We start from the raw sequence: 19985 nt of genomic DNA, 5'->3' as shown, positions 1-19985 counted from the left end.
TGTTGTTGTTGTGTTTTTTGTTTGTTTGTTTGTTTTTTTAGATTTGCTGGAAAACGCTCAGTCTTTCTCACATTCACAAAAGCAAAATCAACTTCCACGCACTGCTTTCAAAGGGAGCTTTGCACATAATTACTCATTTTCCAGTCGGGTCTTTACCTGCGGCAACTACAAACCTCAAAATCAGCAGAACCTGAACTGAAAGCAGCCCCAGTGTCTCCTAAAGTTCCTGCTTTAGCCGAACCACCCCGAGGAGACTAATGGCTACACTTCCTTAAAGTCTCACTATCAGTGGATTTTATTTAATCTTGGAGGATGGCGACAAAACTTCCAAATTAGTTTGTTTAAACTGCATACCCGGGGACTCCACCGGCAGCAGTGCTACTGAAAGTCTGTGTTATTTGGTCAAAGTGACAAAACTTTTAACTCCTGGCTTGAAGGAGTACTGCAAACTTTAGTGAGACAGGCTGGCGGTGTTCAACCTGACGGTGTTCAAACGTTTCCCCTCATTTACATTTATTTTAATGTATTTCTTAAGCTTTAAAAAACAATAATTTATTTGTTTATCTGTTGCTGTAGCGGTTTTGTACATGTGCATAAGTAATGTCACATGGTAGCAACCGTTAAAGGGACAGTCTGACTACCTTAAGCGACCCAGCATGAGTTTTTGGTTTTTTTGTTTTTTTAAGTTAAGAGACAGTTCACAGAAAACAAACCCGGCAAATGAATTTGAACTTGCTCATTAGACTTTTATTAATTGCCGCAATTTGCGCAGCTTATCTTAAATTGCGCCCTAAAGGCTGTGTGCAGAGTGACTGAGAGGACACACCGGGGTTTTGATTAAGTTGATCTGCCCGTGCGAGACGATCTATCCGGGATGATATCCGACAGCGAGGAGCGGGAGAGAAAAACGCTGTCAGACATCCATCTTCGCAGCCACTCGCAGCGGTTCTGGAAGTTTTGGTGTTAAAGGAGCTGCGGGGACTTTCTCCGCCGCTCGGTGCTGCTGAGCGGGCTGACTGACTGACTGACGCCCCTCCTGCCTGCCTGCCCGGGTCGGGTAAAAAGGCGCATGTGTGTTCTTGCTGTGATGTGAGTTGAGCCGCATCCAGACGCACTGGCCGCCGCTGGCTGATGCCCACCCCTCAACAACACCACCACCACCTCCACCCCTCGTCCTCCCTCCCTCCTCTTCTTGGTGGTGTGCGCAAAATCTCCAGCGCCGGACGGACGGACGCAGTTTGACGGCACAAACCAGCGGCACTGCGGGGGGAATATCCAAGAAAAAAAAAAGCCACCCAAAGCAGACATGGATATTTAACCGGCATTTGATTTCATCTCCCTTTTTTAATCTCTTTGTTTTTTGTTTTTGTTTTCCCTTGTGATGTTGGCTTTGCACCGGGGGTGTTAATTAAACCTGCTCGATGTCTTTAATCAGTTTATAACCTGAACAAAATGAGGATTTCTTCTCGCGATTTGATTCTGTTGATGTTCTCGGGCTTTTGGGGACTGGCAATGGGTGCTTTCCCGAGCAGCGTTCAGATCGGTAAGTGTGAGCGTTTTATGGTAGATCCAAGCACAAAATAAAACCAGTCAATGAATCTGTGGACGTCCTGCCTGCTGCCTCTGACCTGCCGTTTAGCACCCCGGCACTGGTCAAAGTGGGGATTGCGGATTTTTCCCCCACACAGTCTTATTTTATTCTTTTAATTGTCTTTAAAACATGACCATAAAGACGGGGTCCTGTGCTCTGTCGATGCTGTGCATGCTTCACACACACACACACACACACACCTAATGCGCTTTGCATGTGTGTGTATCCCGGTGCACTCCGCCACTGCAGCAGATCAGAGCAGCAAAGTCTGTGTGTATTCCCCATGCGGGCTGCCTGTGCATTGACTGCTGTTAACACTCTCGCAAATCCCTCTCCTATAACAAACCGCTGCCACGGGTCCCAAATGTCTTGCAGCTGCACCGTTCCCCCCCGATTTTTTTTCCATCAGTTTCACTCTCTCTTTTTCAGCGTCTCTGTGTTTTAATTTAACTGCGTTTCTCACTGGAAGGGAATAAAGCTGACGGATTCACGGTTTTCATTACACTCGCTGGCAGATTTACTGGTTAGATTTAAAAGCAGGGTGCTGGGGGGGGGATGAGCCCAACCGTGACCTCCATTAGTTAATCATTGGTTAATCATCACATCCCCAACAAACAGTCATCAGAGAATCAAAAAATCTGGTATCCAGGTTTATATTCCAACTGTTTCAAGTGTCATTCTGAAATCTGATATTTGCTTACATTGACTTTTTTTTTTTGCTGGGTTTTACCCTCAGCTGCACCCCAGCTTGTAGATGGAGTTGAGGCACATCAGATACAAGTCAGGCTGATGAAAAATGACAAGCTGTTCAAATGATTCTCCTTGTCCTTTTATATCAACGTGATACTCCAATCCCCGGGCCACCCAGAGAGGGCAGAGGTCAGGGTCTGTTGCAGAGCAGGCACCCCTGGAACTGAGGGCTCTCGAGCTGCGTTGTTTGGGGTTTAAACCTGCGTCTGTGGAACTGCTGTGCCGTCGTGTGAAACATTTAATTTGCTGCTGACGTAAGCCAAACTGGCGTGTGTGGGGAGGTTATTTTACTCATAATTTCCCAGCTATTATAATCGGCCTCTTGGTATTTCTTTAACTTAACTTATTCTCATTATCGCTTGACAAACATCATTGCTGCCAGTTATTTTAAAAACTGTTGATGTAATCCCTGTGTCATCATATTTCTCCATTTCAGGCCTAGTTGTCCTCTGGGAGTGTAAAAATCCACACCCGCCAGACTACATTTAGCAATTTTTGAACCACATCAGCCTTCAGAGAGGGCAAACATCTCCCCCGATCAACACTTGTCAGTTTCAAATAATCGTCACCGACGAATCAACACTTATTAGCAGCAGGAAATTTGCTTTGTACACACGCAGGCGACACAGAAACAAGTGGACAAATAGAGTCACGGCCAACATGCTCCACAGTTGCCAACAGATGCAGAGACGTCCTCAGAATTATAAATCCTATTCATCCTTCATTTTCTGACCTGTATTAGTTTTTCAATGTCTGTCAGCATCCTGTCATACACTGCATGGCAGCGGGGCATCTTTGATAGGAAGAAATCTGAACCTTATAGATCTTACTCCAAACTAATCTTTATGATGATTGAGCTTCTGGGTTTGAACCTGCCTGGTGTCCTTCTGTGTAAACTTTGCGTTTTCTCCACATTCCCGCTTGTGCTCCGGTTTCCTCCCACAGTCCGAAGACATGTGTGTTAGGTTAACTGGTGATTCTAAATTGACTGTAGGTGTGAATGCTTGTCTGTCTCTCTGCATTAGCCCTGCGATAGACTGCAGTCCTTTCCAAAGTGTTCCCAGCCTGTTGCCCTGTGGCAGCTGGGATAGATGGTTAATAAAGTGGATGAATGGATGACAAAATTTAGATTCTGTGCATTCAAAACATGCAGATTTAAATCCTCTACAAAAGCGAGCCATGATTTTGAGAAATCATTCTCCATGCGTTAATAGAAGTTACTATCTCACATTAAGGCTCCAGCTGCACCTGCTACTGGAACATTTCATGTGTATCTGGATGTCTTTTGGGTAAGGAGTAGCACACATTAATGCCGGTGTGAATGCACACAGAACGTGCTGTAACCAGGTCAGCCAAACCACAACACTTTAAAAGCCTAACCAGGGACATGGACCGCACACTAGCTGTGGCTAAAAGTCACGCATGTATTGCACTGATGGTGTTTTACTTGAATGGAGAAGTGTTAACATGAATCACCCCTGTAAACTAAGCTATACAGGAACATATATATATCAGGATGTGCCCCCTGACAGGTCGACGCCAAGTGTGAATGCAAACTGTAAAGGGTGAATAATCTTTTCAGAATAAAGCCCACTCAAGATGTTGAAAGCTCACCTAAATCTGATTATTTTAGGTGATGGTTAGCAAGAGTAAGCTGATCAGTGGGGTTGCCAAGCTATTACTCCTGCTATTGATTATTCACAGTAAGGAATGTAAGCCTAATTAGCAAGACTGTAGAGGAAGAGGAGATGCCACCAGCTGTTTCCTCTTTGAGAGTATTCTACATAGAAATTTAGAAAAAGATAACATGGAATACTTACACGGGCACACTAAGTAGCTTGGATTAAATTCAAAGACATGATCAGAAGTCATCCAGGTGGTAATGGGGTCACAAACAAACAGACATGTTGCAGCCACTTGGGTCTTGTTTTCGGCGAACCATATGTCAGGAAACTTCAAAGTCTGAGGCCCCCGAAGTGTTTGGATCTCATTTTATGTTGAATCCAGATGAAGAGAATGTCAGAAGTCTAAATAAGCTGGATTTAGGTCAGTCCTTAATTTTATTCTTTTCTATTCAGCAGCGGCCGGAAAAAGGATAAATTTCAAGTTAGGAATAAACATAAAACCCATCACAATGGAAATCAGATTAAAATCAAAAGGGGGCTTAGATGACTGGTCTCCACAGAGTGGTAAAATATTCTAAAGTTTACCTTTTAAAGAGGTCAGCCATAAAAAGAACACACTGGCATTTTGCTCTAAATGACATTTACACTGTCTCATCCTAAGAAATATAGCCCTGAGTCAGATTTTGAAATGTGAAACAAACTGCTTCTAACCTAAAAACACTACTGACATTTGCACAGCCGCGAACGGCTTAGTGGAGATCTTTGTATATGAATGAGGCTGTAATACAAGAGGACACGAAACAAAAATCTTATCTCTGATGCCAAACTGATTTATGACACTGGCGCCGCTCTTGCATAGAAAACCGAATGAAAATCCAAGTTGATACAAAAGGATATTTTGTGAATATTATCACCTTCTCTGCTTGCATTAGTACGAGACAAAGACGACCTTGCATGTTAAACACACTGAATCCTTGCCACAAAGCCTAGTGGTACCTCAGTGGATCTAAATTTTTTTTAGTCTTTGCAGGAAGGCATGATTTACCAGAGCGATACTGCCCTTTTATTACATTTTACACATTGTGGAGTCAGTTGTGTGAACCTCTTTTATGATAGAGATTTCTCTTTGAAACAAACATCTGTGAAGAGCTAATAAAATTTGCCTTAAATCTTTTGAACCTTCGATGTGAGGTTGTTGTCATGAGAAAAAACACTATTATCTGTTTGTTCTGGTGCGTTATATCACCTGTTTTAAACCCTAAACAAGCTAGCATAGGTCTAATTGTAAAGATGGTCAGCTACTTATGTGTAGACTGAAAAGACCTCAGGATTAGTTTTGAAATCTCAGCACCTATGTGACAGCCTGGCACAGTCATAGGTATACATTTGTGGTTTGCAGAGGATAAATCTGTCTTTCTAAACCGGGGTAGGGAACTCCAGGCCTCAAGGGCCGGTGTCCTGCAGGTTTTAGATATCCATCTGGGTCAACACACCTGAATCAAATGATTAGTTCATTGCCAGTCCTCTGGAGAACCTCAAGACATGTTGAGGAAGTAATTTAGCCATTTAAATCAGCTGTGTTGGATCAAGTACACATCTAAAACCTGCAGGACATCGGCCCTTGAGGCCTGGAGTTCCCCCACCCCTGTTCTAGACATTTCCTTTACCTCCACTCCAGGTTTGGCTCAAGGTCTCTTGGACTTGTGGATGTTTCAATGTGATGTGTGCATGCTTGCTTAAAACAATTACAAACTAGGTACTTTTTATAATATTCTCATCTGCAAATATTCAGCATGTCAAATAAATCACTGATCAACACGTTCAGCTCCCTCTGCAGTGAGTTTCTCTTCCTGCAGACAGACTCCGGCACAGACTTGTGCTTCATCTGGCAGCGATAGTTCTTGCGGTGCTCTCCATCGTTGGTGAGCTTGGCATAGCAGCTTATGGAGAAGTTCTCCACCTGCTGCATATCAAAACTGTGGAGTTGGAGTCCAGCTGCAGTTTTTAAAATTAAAATATGCTCAAATAAGTCTGGAGATATACCTGCAGATGGACTTTGTGTCCAAATATAGCTGTCCCGAGCATGCTAGCCTGCAGACTCTTTATCTCTGTATCGCAGAGCCTTTTTCAGTATCATCATCCTGTTGAGTGTCAGAAAAGAAAACCACTGTATGGGTTGTTTCCAAAAGCCCATGAGAATCCTGCAGGTAGCCCTCAGCTCAGCAGGAGAGGTTTTATTTAACTGTGATCTAAAGATTGAAAGCTCTCCCAACAGAAGTTTTATGGTTTCTTTGAAATCTTATTAACTACAGTGGAGATGGGGCTGAGATAGCAACAAGTTGTACCCCACATGGACACTGACTTGGATTAAATATATTGTCTTTTGTGTTTCTGTGCTGCAGTCAGCAATAACTAATCTGTCTAGAATAGGTTTAAACCTGACGGCGAGATACAGTGGACACGCTCTTCATCGAGCCCTCATGTCTCCTCCCTCTCTTCAGGCGGTCTGTTCATCAGAAACACTGATCAGGAGTACACCGCCTTTCGTTTGGCAATCTTCCTGCACAACACCAGCCCGAACGCCTCGGAAGCCCCGTTCAACCTGGTGCCTCACGTGGACAACATCGAGACGGCCAACAGCTTCGCCGTCACCAACGCCTGTAAGTTCGTCACATGACTCCGGGTTGTACATTTTTTTTGGGGGGGGGGGGTCTCTGGAAAATGGCAACGCATACAACAAGTGAACACCAGTATGGCATTACATATATTGTACATAGTGTTTAATGATGTTTTATTTCAACTGGAGTCTTAAGTTCCCACTGATCCTGGAACTGTACTCACCAAGTTAAAGCGTTAGGTTCACAGCGTTTTTAGAAGTGTTACTTTTCATTGCTGCTACCTGTTTGTATGGGTAGAAATGCATGTTTCATGTTAGTAACAGGGGTTGTAATTAAATGCTCAGAAAATAAAGCGAACGATGAAATAGATAAGTTGTTGTAGATAGCACAGTTGGGGACACACAGATTTCATCTGCAGTGAAGGGGTAATTATTTATATTTTAGCTGGACTTAGCTTTTGTTTTACATGGTGAGTACTGTGTTATCTTAATGGATAGAGATATAGTGCAATACAGTGAAATCAACCTTTTAAAGATGGGTATTTACTTGATAAACCATCTGTGTTTGCTTGTGCTGGTAGAGGTTCTATAAATAGTAATGAGGTTAAATTATAGTAATATAAAGAGTGTCATCCCCAAAATGACACATTTCTGGGTTGCGTGTGTCCCTCCAAACAGCTCAGTGCGTGCGTGTGAGGATGTGGCAGCACAGCTGTCTGTGAGTGTCTGCTGGTTCACATCTGATCTGAGCAAAGCCACACATGCCAAAGGGGACAGACGCTGTACACACAAACAACAATCACGCACACACTCCCGTGGTTAGATCTCCTAACAGTAGTAGGCAGTGATTTTTAGTGATGATCCCTGGGGGAGCATCTTCTTTTTTCCCTTTTCTCACTCTCTCCTCAGCCCGAGTGTGTGTTTGTGTGTGAGTGTGTCTGCAGGGATGGTGGGGGTTTCCGCAAAGACCATAAAACACTTCAGCCTGACGTCTCCTACTATCCGTGGTGTGATCTGGTGTTAAAAAAAATCAATGACTAAATTAAGCAGACAATGAAGTGCTTTTATGTTTGTTTTGGTAATGGAGGGGGTGAATCGTACGCGTCTGTGTGTGAGTGTGATGACCAGAGAGCGCTCAGAAATTCTGTGATCAGATAAAGAGAGTTAAATGTTTTGAAACACCCTGAGGTATTTTGTCTTACATTTTAATTTTGCATGATAATTTCAAGCTCCCGTTTCCTCTAAGCTTCTAAATTCCACGGTTTTTAATTTTCACATTTGGCTGAACTGGCACCTGAAAATGACCCCAAATCAGTTAAGAGTGGTCTCTGTTTTCATTATATGCACTGATACATAGTCTGTTCTCACTAGATATCATTTACAAAACCGTCAGAGGCACAGATTTCTGAGACGATTATGGATGTTTTTGGTTTTTTGTAATGGGATAAGATAACATTATGACAAAATAGCAGTCATAAACTGTACTTTTAGCAGTGGGGATGGACAGATTGACAGATGAGGTCAGGCAGGAGTGTCTGCACTATGATGTTCACAGATGACATCTGCAGGGAGCAGTCTGGAGACATGGAGGTATGCTCTGGAATGAAAGTCAGTAGAAGTGAGACAGAATACATGTGTGTGAATGAGAGGGAGACCTATGCGAAGATACATGCATAATGATGGTGGATTAGTTAAAATACCTGGTGTCAACAATCCAAAGCAATGGACAGTGCACATGAGAGGTGAAGAAGAGAGTGCAGGCAGTGTGGAGTGGGTGGAGACAAGTACCTGGGGTGATTTGTGACAGAAGGATAGCAGCAGGAGTGAAAGTGAAGGTTTACAAGATCGTAGTGAGAGCTGCTGTGATGTGTGGTTTTGAGACGGTGACGTTGACAAAAAGGCAGGAGGCTGTGCTAAAGATGTTCAGATTTTCATCGGGACGAGATTATAAATGAGTACGTCAGAGGGACAGCTCAGGTTGAATGGTCTGGATACAAAGTAAAGAGGTGGGATAGTAGGTATATTGGAGCAAAAGAGGAAGGCCACAGAGAAGATTCATGGATGTAGTGAAGGAGGACATGCAGAGGGTTGGTGCAACAGAAGAGGATGCTAAGGATGAGTGAGATGGAGTTAGATAATCTCCTGTTGTGAAAGAAGAAACTGTAGAAGTAGAATTGGACTGTACTAAAGCAAAAAAAGTGTAGAAATGTTGCTACATGGTCCTATTTTAGCTCACTGGGTTGCGGAGGTAACCATATGCCACAGGGCTAAGTGCTCAGGTTTGAGTCGGACCAGATGTTCTTTGCTGTGCATCTTCCTCCACTCTCAATCCCCCTCTTCTCTGTGTGCCATCTAATTAAAGATGGAAAAGCCCCTAATAATAACAATAATAATAATATATAAAAAAGGAATCTTGACAGACTTGTATTACTAAACATTAAGCCACTCTTAATTTTATGCCTGAGAAAAGACAATATTTACACACAGTGGCATTTCCACGAGTTTATATGTATTATATAATTTGCCAGTAGAGGGACTGAGAGAGGACGCACATTACCTGTAAATTGCAAACTTTTATACAAGACAACTCTTTTCAACAGCACAGACATCAATAAACCAAATAAACATAAACTACTTGTAACACTCTTAACTGCACGGTTATAAAATGACACTGCTGAACAGCATGCTGGGTGATGCAAGAAATAATTTTAATAATATTGCTGTGTTTAACTGTAAAAGTGCCAAAATCTTAAAATAGAATTCCAGCCTGACCCACATGAAAGCTGGTCTTTAACCTGCTGGTTCCCTTGTACAAAGTACAAAGCGCTTCCAACAGTTAGAAGACAACCGAGGTGAGTTACCTGCACCTGCTGTGCGCGACATGTGCAAAGGCAATCTTCACAGAATGTCCTGAGAGCCTGAAAACAGCTGTAGGTTTATCTATTCTGTACTTTGCTCGTCCTGCTCCACAAAACAAACGAGAAGCTCTGCTTTCCTTCTGTAACAGTATATTTTTCAGTTCTCTGTGGAGGATCATTGAAGCCATGCTGACAGAAGCATTAAGCTCAAATACGTTCAAAACTAAAACCAATGCATCCACAAGATTTTGCCTATTAATGAGCTGAAATTACAGAAGATGAAGCTCTATTGATCTCTGTGGGGAAACGAGCTATGCGAGCAGCGGACAGAATACTGCAAGTTAAAGTGAAGAGAAGTAGGCACAAGAACTGAATAAGCAAAATAAGCGAATGGAGGTTTGCAGCAGACAATACTGCAATATTTTAAAGCAGCTTGTAGGGATACATAAATACTTTAATAATGTTGTGGGTTTGGTTTAAAAATAATTAAAAAATACTTAAATATATACACTGTTTAAGTTCAGGATCTAAAGTGAGTAATTTTATGAAATAATAAATTGAATAAGTGAAGGAGCCTTGTGGATGTATGAAAAATGTCAGTAATTGGACAAAAGAAGCTGCTCTGAGATAAAAGAGACCAATATTTGTAGAATGTGGCATCTTCATTTCAGAAATTCATCCACAGTTTCCTGTATTATTTTACACCATCTTTTGTATCCACTCAGTCAATGACTGCAGTGTGAAGAGAAGCAGCTCTTTGAATGAGAATGCAGAAAGAGAAGATCCTTGGACGTATAAAAAAGGCACGGATGGGAGTAAAGTGTATGAAACTATGGGATTTTCACCTTCACTTTAATGGCTGCACAGTCACAGGAAATCGGTCTGCAGTCCATTGATTGGCCAAGCCGAATCAGAGCAGAATTACATGAACCAATCAATGGCTCTGATAGCTCAGGGGCAGCGGGGAATCTGAGATCGAACCACATTGCCAGTTTTCACCTCCCGTTTTACATTTCCCAGTGTCTTTATTCCTTTTTTCTTCTCGGCTCCCTTTTTTTTCTCCATTTCCAAAGGCCCTGAGATAATGGTTATGAATAGGCAGTGTGACCATGTGGCGTTTAAGGGCATAGCGTACGTTCGGGAAGAGGAGATGAGAGACTGAGCTAATTTGTGAAGAGAGATTAGTCCATTCAGTGGCTCGCTGTGCTGCTGTCAGGAAGGCTGATGGGGATAATTGGTGGGAAGCCGAGGACAAATGTTGTTGTATGTTCCCATTGTCATTGATGATCATTCGGTAGACCCAGACGCTCTGATAAATTCTCCTGCATTTGTTTGATTTACAGTTTAACCTCCTTATTATTCACAGTGGGGTTACTAGTGTTAGTGACAGCCACTAAAAAATATATCTTTTAATCATTTATACAGCAAAAAAACGGTAATGTATCAATATCAAGTTAATTGCATCACTGTCGTATAATTATCTTTAACAAATGAAAGAAATGGTCAAGACATTTGTTAGACTCTGTGTTGTGGCAGTGGTATCCACAGTCTCCAGCAGCATGAGGATTTATTTGTAGAGCTCAGCTCTGTGGAGGAAAGCTGGACCTCTGCCAGCAAATGAGCCTTTGTAGATTACTTGTCAAATACATTCCAGGAAATTTACTAATACCTTTCTTCATGAAACAATAACTAGCTCCTTACACATACACTCACTGGCCACATTGCTCAGATGTTTTGGTCCATATTGACTTTATAGCTTCACACAGTTGCTTCAGATTTGTCAGCTGCACATGATGCGACTCATCCCAAAGGGGCTCTATTAGACTGAGATCTGATGACTGTGGAATCCATTTGAGTTCAGTGAATCCATTGTAATGTTCAAGAATTGGGTTGGTTTTAGATTTGTGACATAGTGTATCCTGCTGGAAGCAGCTATCAGATGATGTCATGAAGGGATGGACGTGGTCAGCAACAATGCTCTGTAGTAGGCTGTGGTGTTTGTGATGCTCAACTGACACCAAGGTGCTCAACGTGTTCCAAGACAATATCCTCCACCACAACCATCAACATAAAACATTGATGTAAGGCAGGATGAGTCCCTGCTTTCATGTTGTTTCCACAAAAATTCTGATCCTACCATCTGAGTGTTGCAACAGAAACCAAGACTCATCAGACCCAGTGTTGGTCAAGTTACTTGAAAACAGCGAAAGTTACTAATAGTTACTAATTACTGATTACTTCTCAGTTATCTTGTTACTTTACTGATTATTTTCAAAAGTAATTAGTTACTCTATTACTTAGTTACTTTTTAAAAACACGATACACAACCTGAATACGTAATAAAGCAATAGATCTTTCAGCCCAATTCTATTTTTTCTGCATAATCAATCATATAAAATGTAATCAAATGAAAAAGTCTCTTTTTAAAACTTGTTTTATTAGTTTTAAACTTTTAACTTTATGCACATTGCATTGAGCGAAAATTAAATTATATACAACAGTCTTTGACTTGAAGAAGTGTGTTTAACATTTAAACCTATTTTCTGCATATTCCAGTATATATAATAAAATAATTTTTTGTGTTTACACTCACTCTTTCAAATAGATGCAAGTAAAACACAGCAAAAAAATAAATAAAATCAAAGATTCAGCGGCACTAAGTCGTGTCGCTCTTCAATCTATTTTTAGCTGTTTAGCAGGAGTGGAACAGGTGGGGGTTTGCCCGGTGCCGCAGTGGTCATGTCAGTGGGGGGATCCGGGGGTTTCTCTGTGAATTTCACATTCCCGTGGCAGCATGCTAGGTGCTTGCTCACATTTGAAGTTTCATTTTTTGCTGTAGAAAGAAGAGTGTGCAATGGATGCTAATGTTTTTGTCACTTTTTACAGAATCAAACTCAAAGTAATGTCAGTACTTCCAATACATTATCCATTGTTGAACTGCACACGTCTGTTGCTGCCACTGATGTCGCACACTCGTACGTCATTGTCATGAGACACTCTCACGAACAAAATCACAGTTTAGTAACGGAAAGTAACAGTAATCTAATTACTTTTGTTGCAATAGAAATCCCTTACTTTACTCGTTACTTGAAAAAAAGTAATCGGATTGCAGTAATTTGTTATTGGCAGTAACACGTTACTGCCCATCTCTGATCAGACCACTCTTTTATTGTCCAGTTTTGAGCCCGTATGAATTATAGCCTCAGTTTCTTGTTCTTAGCTGAAAAGACTGGAAGCCGTTGTGGTCTTCTGCTGCTGTAACCCATCTGCTTCAAGGTTTGACATGTTGTGCGTTCAGAAATGCTCTTCTATGTACCTTTGGTGTAACAAGTGATTATTTGTGTTACACAAAGCACTGCAGTGTGCAGTGTGACCCTACAGATGGCTCTGTGGGAAAATCTCAGCAGATCAGCAGTTTCTGAAATGATCATACCAGCCTGTCTGGCACCAGTAACCATAAATCACCTTTCTTCCCCATTTTGATGCTTGGTTTGAAGTTCAGCAGGTTGTCTTGGTCATGTTGCCGCTCTCTCATTGACTTATTAGATATTTGCATTTACGAGTAGACAGATGTGCCTAATAAAGTGGTCGGTGAGTGTTTCTTCACTCTTAATATTTGTGTCTACGTCTTTTCTTCCTTCCCTCACTTCAGTCTTGGCAGATGCTCACCCCTCCCTGAGTCTGTTTCTGCCAGAGGTTTCTTCCTGTTTAAAGGGAGTTCTTCCTTCCCACTGTCGCCAAAGCGCTTGCTCAAAGGGGGTCTTATGATTGCTGGGGTTTTCTCTGTTTTCTCTGTATTATTGTTGGGTCTTTACCTTACAATATAAATCGGCTTGAGGTGACTGTTGATGTTATTTGGCTATATTTAATAAAATTAAATTAAATGCAGATGACGTGGTGGAGCTCCATACTTTGCACACAAGTATTTTTTAAAGTTTCTCACAACTTAATGTAGAAGTGTAGACGTGCCACTAGATTCTAAATGATTTCAATTTGAATGATTTCCATTGAAAATGTAGCACAAATTCTACATGAACCTGCAAAAAAGCAGGGAAGGTAAATTTGTGCACTTAAAGTTAATCTTTATTGTTTCTTTGCAATTTGTTTTGAAAGATGAGATGATGATATTAAACATGTGTAAATGTATCATGGAGATATAAAGGCATTGATATTGTCATTACATGAAGATAGGAAAGCCAGGAAATTTAACTGAGTGCTGAGGGACTATCGTGACCTTTCTGGATGGGCCTGAACCTCAATGACCCGCCTATAACCTGGTGTGTTTTTGGTAAACCACCTTTAAGTGTGAAAAATCCTGTTGTTAAATGTGTGGAAAGGATGGTAGTACAATGCCAAAGCAACAGACTGCCTGATTTATTATAAAGCACTGAGCCAGCATGGTGATCATTTCATGGCTCCCTGCCTTGTTGTCACAGTGCCACCCCTGGTCATGTGCTAAAGTTCAGGACCGTCAGAGTGGCTCTGTTAGCGTCCCGAGTCCTTGAACCTGAATGGCGTCTAAGCCATTTGTCCCTCTCACACTGAAAGTCAGTAAGAACGTCCAGGTGTTTCTGACAGCAGTCTCTGCACATCATTACTGAGAATAGGTAGAAAACAAAGGCAATGTGACAAATGCAGTTCTTAAGAGGTTGGGATAGTCCATCTGCTTCCAGCACAACAGAGTAGGTTAGAGAAATACGTCACCGAGGAGATTTAGCATCAGAAGTGCTTTGCAGGATTATTTATTAAGCACAGATTCTCCAAAAGGAAGGGGAATGAAATCAGGAACAAACGTGAAAGCAAAAGTCTTTTTTGTTGCTGACAAGCTGAGACTGCACTGGAAGAAGGATTTTATGTAAGGTGACAGTTCAAATTTGGAGTCTTTTATGATTTATTAATATCACAAATTCACTAAAAGCATCCAGTAATGGATCTCACAGTTTAGACTGAGCCAATTATTTATGTTACACAGACTGTACACAAAGATGAACATATTGTGTCAGCCCCAAATCTGCATTCTTTCTAATGGTCAGCAGGGGGCTCTGTGTTTCAAAAATATGTCTACAAAGAAGTCGCAAGGCAATTACCCCTCAGCTAGCTTTCTCTGTGGGCTCAGTAAAGACTTTGCTGATGGCTTTATGAACTGATAGACAATCACTTGGCAACCAAAGCAGTTTTGTAAAGCAACCACTAACAGCTGGCCACAGAATATAAATTTTTGCCTAACGAAGACAGGCTGCGAGCAGTTGCTGACCAGTCTCTAGTACTTGAGCCCTTATGTAATTTGAAAAGAGACTGACCAGTTTTTTATATGGAGCTAAATGGGGGTCAAAAATGTTCTTTATTTGAAAAGTGATTCCAACCTGAGATTTGTTTGATATTGAAGTTTGATATTTAAAATAAATAAATACATAAATCATTTCCCCCTGTTAAGGACAGGCCTTCATTAGAGTTTCAGAAAAACAGAAGAAATCAGTTAAACATTTGCACTGGATGTACACACAAGCCCCCAGTTTATCAGAGCCTTGATACAGTAACTGTGGCAATGTTTACAAACGCTTGGAAGAAAGCGGTTTGTGTCCTGCTGGGTGCTTTGTGTTTTGCATTTAGTTTCATTATATTTTCACTAACTGTTTAATTTTGATTTCATTTGCAGTTTGGGTAAGTTTAGACACCAACCAAGGTCAGGGATTAGAGTTAAAATACACCACTTCACAATGTAGAAGTCAATGTAATGCCAAGGAGTCCTGACTGAGTATTTGGAGTGAGACAGGAGATATTAGGAATTTCTGTGCTTTGTCAGATTGGATCTTCTTTGAGTAGTTTATAGATTTTAAAATGTTTAAATTTGTGAGTATAATGTTATTACAGGAAGATTTAAATGCTCGGGCCCTGTTGGAAGTTGCTTCATTGAATTAGCGAAATATAGCATACGAGTGAATTGCATAAGTGGCTGTGTGTCTTACTTTAGTGTGTTTTGGTTTAAAACGTGAACCTACCAACACTCATATGTATTCCTTTAATAACTTTATGTGCAGATGACTGGATAGAAGACTTGGGTGAACTGAGGGGAAAAGGTGAGCTTTTTTTATGTAGTAGACAGCAGAGTGATTGGGTTTGGATGGAAAAAGGATATTGAATAAATTAACCCCCCAGCAGTGGAGGGCACTATGTAATTGAGGTGCCCAGTTAGAGTGAAAGTGAGTATTAGATCCCTACATGTGTATTATCAGCTTCAAATTAAATCTAGATTTGGACAGACTCTCACAAGTTCATGTAGAAAATAAAATGAAAATGAATCAATATGCCTCTGAGCAGCTGCGGAGTCTTCAGCGGTGTGTGCTACCTTTTCATCTGCACTTCATTCGTGCGGCCGATCTTTGTTATGCGTTCCGTGGTAACCTCTTAACCATCAAGCAAGACAAAGGCTTTCAAAGGCGTGTGTGTGGGCGGAAGGGGTTAATATGACCTCCTACATGCTGCCCCTGCCTTTGCCTTCATTGAAACAGTGACATCCTAATCTGCATCGAGTCATTTGTATTCAGCATGGTGCTCTGAGTCACTCCAGATCCAGATAGCAAGCAGCCTCTTCCTCTTATATGCGCTCAAGCTGCGCAGGAGAACCTACATTTTCTCTGCTGCTAACACCTGAAAGTTTGCTTTCCTTGGCTGTCTTTAAGCATGAAAAAGCTGTCCCATTTGTGTTTTAGGCATGCCTGTACACAATCTGAGTGTGCAGCGTGTTAGCCCTATTTAAGTCCGTTATCTCTCCGTCCATGGGCTCTGTTCAGAGGGGCTCTTCTGCACTGTGGTGCTGCCCTTTAAATGGCTGCCTGTGCCCCTCATTTGTCTGAGGATACTTCCGCATGGGTGAAAATATACAGACCTTTCAGCAGTGAACACTTGTGTGTATGCGTGTGTATAATGGCTGGTGGAGAAAGAAAGGATGTAGAGGAAAGGGGGAGGGAGGCTGCTAATGAGAGATTAATGTGGTGAAGTAGGGAGGAAGATGGAGGTTGAAGAGATGAGATGTAGGGGGTTTAAGAAAAGGAGGAGGCGATAGTGAGGAGGGATTTTCACAAGAAGTCTGCTTCTGTAGATCAGAATGTGAGGAATTTTCATGTCTTTACAAAGTAAAATTACTTCATTGAGCTGTGTTAACATTTAATGTTAGCCTTGTCTTGCTAAATTTAGTCGATGGGCATTATGATGAAAAGTTCCCCCCTGCTCTCTCGGTTCTTGTTGGTGGCAATTTGCAAGGACAGCCGATGGAAGAGTTGAGTGAAGGACTTGTTAAATAAACGAATAGGTTGGGATATTATGCGCTTATAAATTATCAGCATGAAACGTTAGCTTGAATTATGCTTCGGGGGAAACTTACATCACAACTAGTGCTGGGCGATATGGAAAAAATATTTATCATGATATGAATTATTTTATATCACAATATACCACCTGACCTGTGGTCATCTGGAAAGTATGCAGTCTGTAAACAGCGAGTGGAGAGGGTGCAGTCTTTGTTTTGAGTTACCGTAAAGCATGTCGCAAATCTGGGTGCACGTAAAGCAGCACCATGTCGCAAAACCACAAGACGGAGTTTCTTTGCGAAAAATATCATTTTTTAATACTTTTTTTTTCTCTTGCATAAAGTTAAGAGTATGTATAGTGAGAAGACAACACTAATATATTTGCCACAGGCTATTTAACCCTTTAAGACCTACCATAGAACCAAGTCCGCCAGAGCTTATCTTTACATTTTACATGCTGTAGTGCCATTTGTGGGAGCATTTCAAGTTGCTATACATCAATACAACCGTTATAGCCCAAATTTTAATAATATGTATGTATTAAGTCCATAGTAACTACATAAATTGCAAAAAAGTGCAATAAACTACAAAAAAATTGAAAATCGTTTTTGTTTTGTTTTTTACATATATTTCTACTTAGAGAAATTTAAGAGGCTTTTCCCTCAAAACTGTAAATACAAAATAGTTTCCAACCATGAGAAATTTATTTTGAGTGTCTTCATAGTTTTATGTTTGAGATACACTAAGTTTTATATACTGCAGGAAAAATGAAAATAAATATTATAAATATATAAATATATAAATAAATATTATAATGCAAATTTGCCAAAAAAACTGCATGTGCATCAAAATAAACTATTTCCAACAGTGTAATTTGACTTCTAAGCATCCAAGAAACGATACAGAAAAGCATAAAGTCAAACATGACTTTTAAAAACACCAACATAGGCTTTGAATGTAAAAAACTACATTTTCCGCGAAAATGACGTCACTTCCGGTTTCGGACAGGTAATGGCGGACATGCGATAGTTCACCAAGACTTATATTGCAACATTGGAAGTGTTATGAACAGCTGATCGGATCGGCAAAGTGTGTTTCTGGAATATTATGTTTTTGTTGCTGGAAGTGCTTTTTATGCAATTTTTGCAAAGCTATACGTGGAAGGAAACCGTGACCTAGGGCAAGCTAATGGAATAAGATGTAAGTACAACTCCTACGGTTTCATATGCAAAAAAACATTATTGCGCTAGCTTACGTGGTTCCAGTTCTACAGGGAACTGGGAATAGTTAGGCAAAACGGAGTGTGCCTGCTCCGACCGGTTGTAAAGGGTTAATGATATATTTTATGTAATAATTTATAAAATTAGGGTTAGAAACGATAGAAATTATAGAAGACAATAGGTAGATAGACACTTTTCTATCGTCCACACAATATATATCGTCATATCGCCCAGCACTAATCACAACCTATGATTTTAACCCTCTTAACCTCTTAACCCTACGATGCCAACTTCCTCTCAACCTGATGTGTACCTCCTGAAAATGTAACTACACATCGGGTTGATCCAGCCTGATTGGTGTGGGGTTAAGACAGGTTTCTGGCTACGTCGTAAGTTACAACATAGATTTCCTACTGAAGCGTAATTCAGGCATTAGTCACTGAGACCAGTCCCCCTGCCAACCTGTGGACACCAGGGAAAAATATATATTGCCTGTTGCAAAGAGGATTCTTTGGTTTCTCTCATGTTGCTGCAGTCCCCTGTAGTTTGCGTGGAAGACGCTGATTTGTCTGCAAAAACTTGTAAACTACTTGTTGAATACATTTTTCCTAGAGACCAGTGGTTACTTAGGGGTCGCTGACTAGTCTGAGCTTCAAGAGCTACTCCTCATAGGCTTTCAAGGGGTAAAGATTTAGTATTTGAATTCAGGTGCTTTCGGTCCCATTGCCAGACTCTACCTTTGCAAACATTTGTGAAAGAATGGGTCTTTCTAAAGCACCGAGTGTATTCAAGTGCTGTAATAGGATCCCATAGTTGTAACATACCAGGTCGTGAAATTTTGCCATCCTTGATATTTCACAATCAACTTTAAGTGATGTTATTGCAGGTGGAAGTGGTAGACCATGTAACGTTATAGCTTTAGAGCAGGGTCACCAAGTGCTGGCATTAACATCAGCACATCATTTGTGCACCGGGAGCTTCATGAGGTGTAATGTGTAGGTTGGCCTGCACAGTAATCCAGTAATTTGTTTGGAAACGTTTTTGAAGTGTGTTTATGTGGCGGCACATTCAATGTGTGTGCTCTTTTGGGTTAAGCTTCTGACATGCCTACCAAACAGGAACAGATACACATTAAAGCCCAGAAACTGCAGCATAACACTGCACAGTTTTCAACGGCACTACATTTGCTAGTCGGTGGAAATCTCAATAAGCGTCTGTATAGGACTCTTCATAATTTCATTGTACATGTACAATGACAATACAGGGCTATTCTATTCTATTCTATTCTATTCTATTCTATTCTATTCTACTGTAGTGAAACAATACAGAAAGAAGGAACTTAAGCTAATTATTTACCTAGTTTGATTCTCAAAGGGACATACCATTAAATAAGTTAATTAAAATCAAAAATGTTAACACAGCCGGTGATATTCATCCAGGTGCCCAACCCAAGATTGCAACTGGAGAAATTGCACAACACGTGTAACCCCATCAGCCTGTCAAAATACTGCAGTTTACATTTTGCAAAAGCTTTTTTAAGACACAACAACTCTGTGCGATGCTATGGGCGCATGTGAATGAATTTCATACAGCAGCTGATTTAATCACGTGAAATTGTTAATCTCTCTAGATGAACACACAAATGTGGACAAACACAATTAACATTCATGCTTAGCTAGTTAAGATAATGCAGTGATTACATAAAAACCCTGGTGTCTTTAAATGAAACCAGCTGAAAGCGCCAACTTTTTTTCACACAGTTTAAAATGTTTTTCTCCTCATTCAGTTTTGTTCTGCCCCCATCTTATTTACTCCACCTCCCTGCAGCCCCCAATCTGTGTGCTAGTTATATAAGCGCCCCCCCGAGATGTGTTTGTGAGTCTGTGCGCTCGTTTGTTAGCAGAGGTCGCACAGGTTCAGTTAGAACTCTGAGGAGACAACGTGCACTGAACAACAGTTAACGGTTAATGCGATCCTTCAGATGCTTTTTGATTCATGAAATCGATAGTCGGCCTGA

General features: G+C 41.0%; 1 protein-coding gene across 5 annotated transcripts in view; it reads left to right on the top strand.

Annotated features, from left to right (window-relative positions):
* The first annotated feature begins 724 nt into the window (after window positions 1–724).
* gria4b (glutamate receptor, ionotropic, AMPA 4b) overlaps window positions 725–19985 on the top strand; it is a 155354-nt gene continuing 136093 nt past the window's right edge. The window contains exons 1-2 of one of the 5 annotated variants that reach the window (XR_001225179.3): window positions 725–1543; window positions 6468–6626. Coding sequence is in view for 3 of the 5 variants with exons in the window: in XM_005458496.4 (XP_005458553.1) it covers window positions 1453–1543; window positions 6468–6626 (250 nt within the window). In the remaining 2 variants the exon portion in view is untranslated. The remainder of the gene's footprint in view (window positions 1544–6467; window positions 6627–19985) is intronic. The other 4 variants (XR_266961.3, XM_005458496.4, XM_003453711.5 and 1 more) reach the window with 4 other exon arrangements.

Source organism: Oreochromis niloticus, linkage group LG10, assembly GCF_001858045.2.
Source record: "Oreochromis niloticus isolate F11D_XX linkage group LG10, O_niloticus_UMD_NMBU, whole genome shotgun sequence".
Lineage (NCBI taxonomy): Eukaryota > Metazoa > Chordata > Actinopteri > Cichliformes > Cichlidae > Oreochromis > Oreochromis niloticus.
The sequence above is the reverse complement of the archived record's forward strand: the minus strand, read 5'-3'. Positions and strand labels throughout refer to the sequence as shown.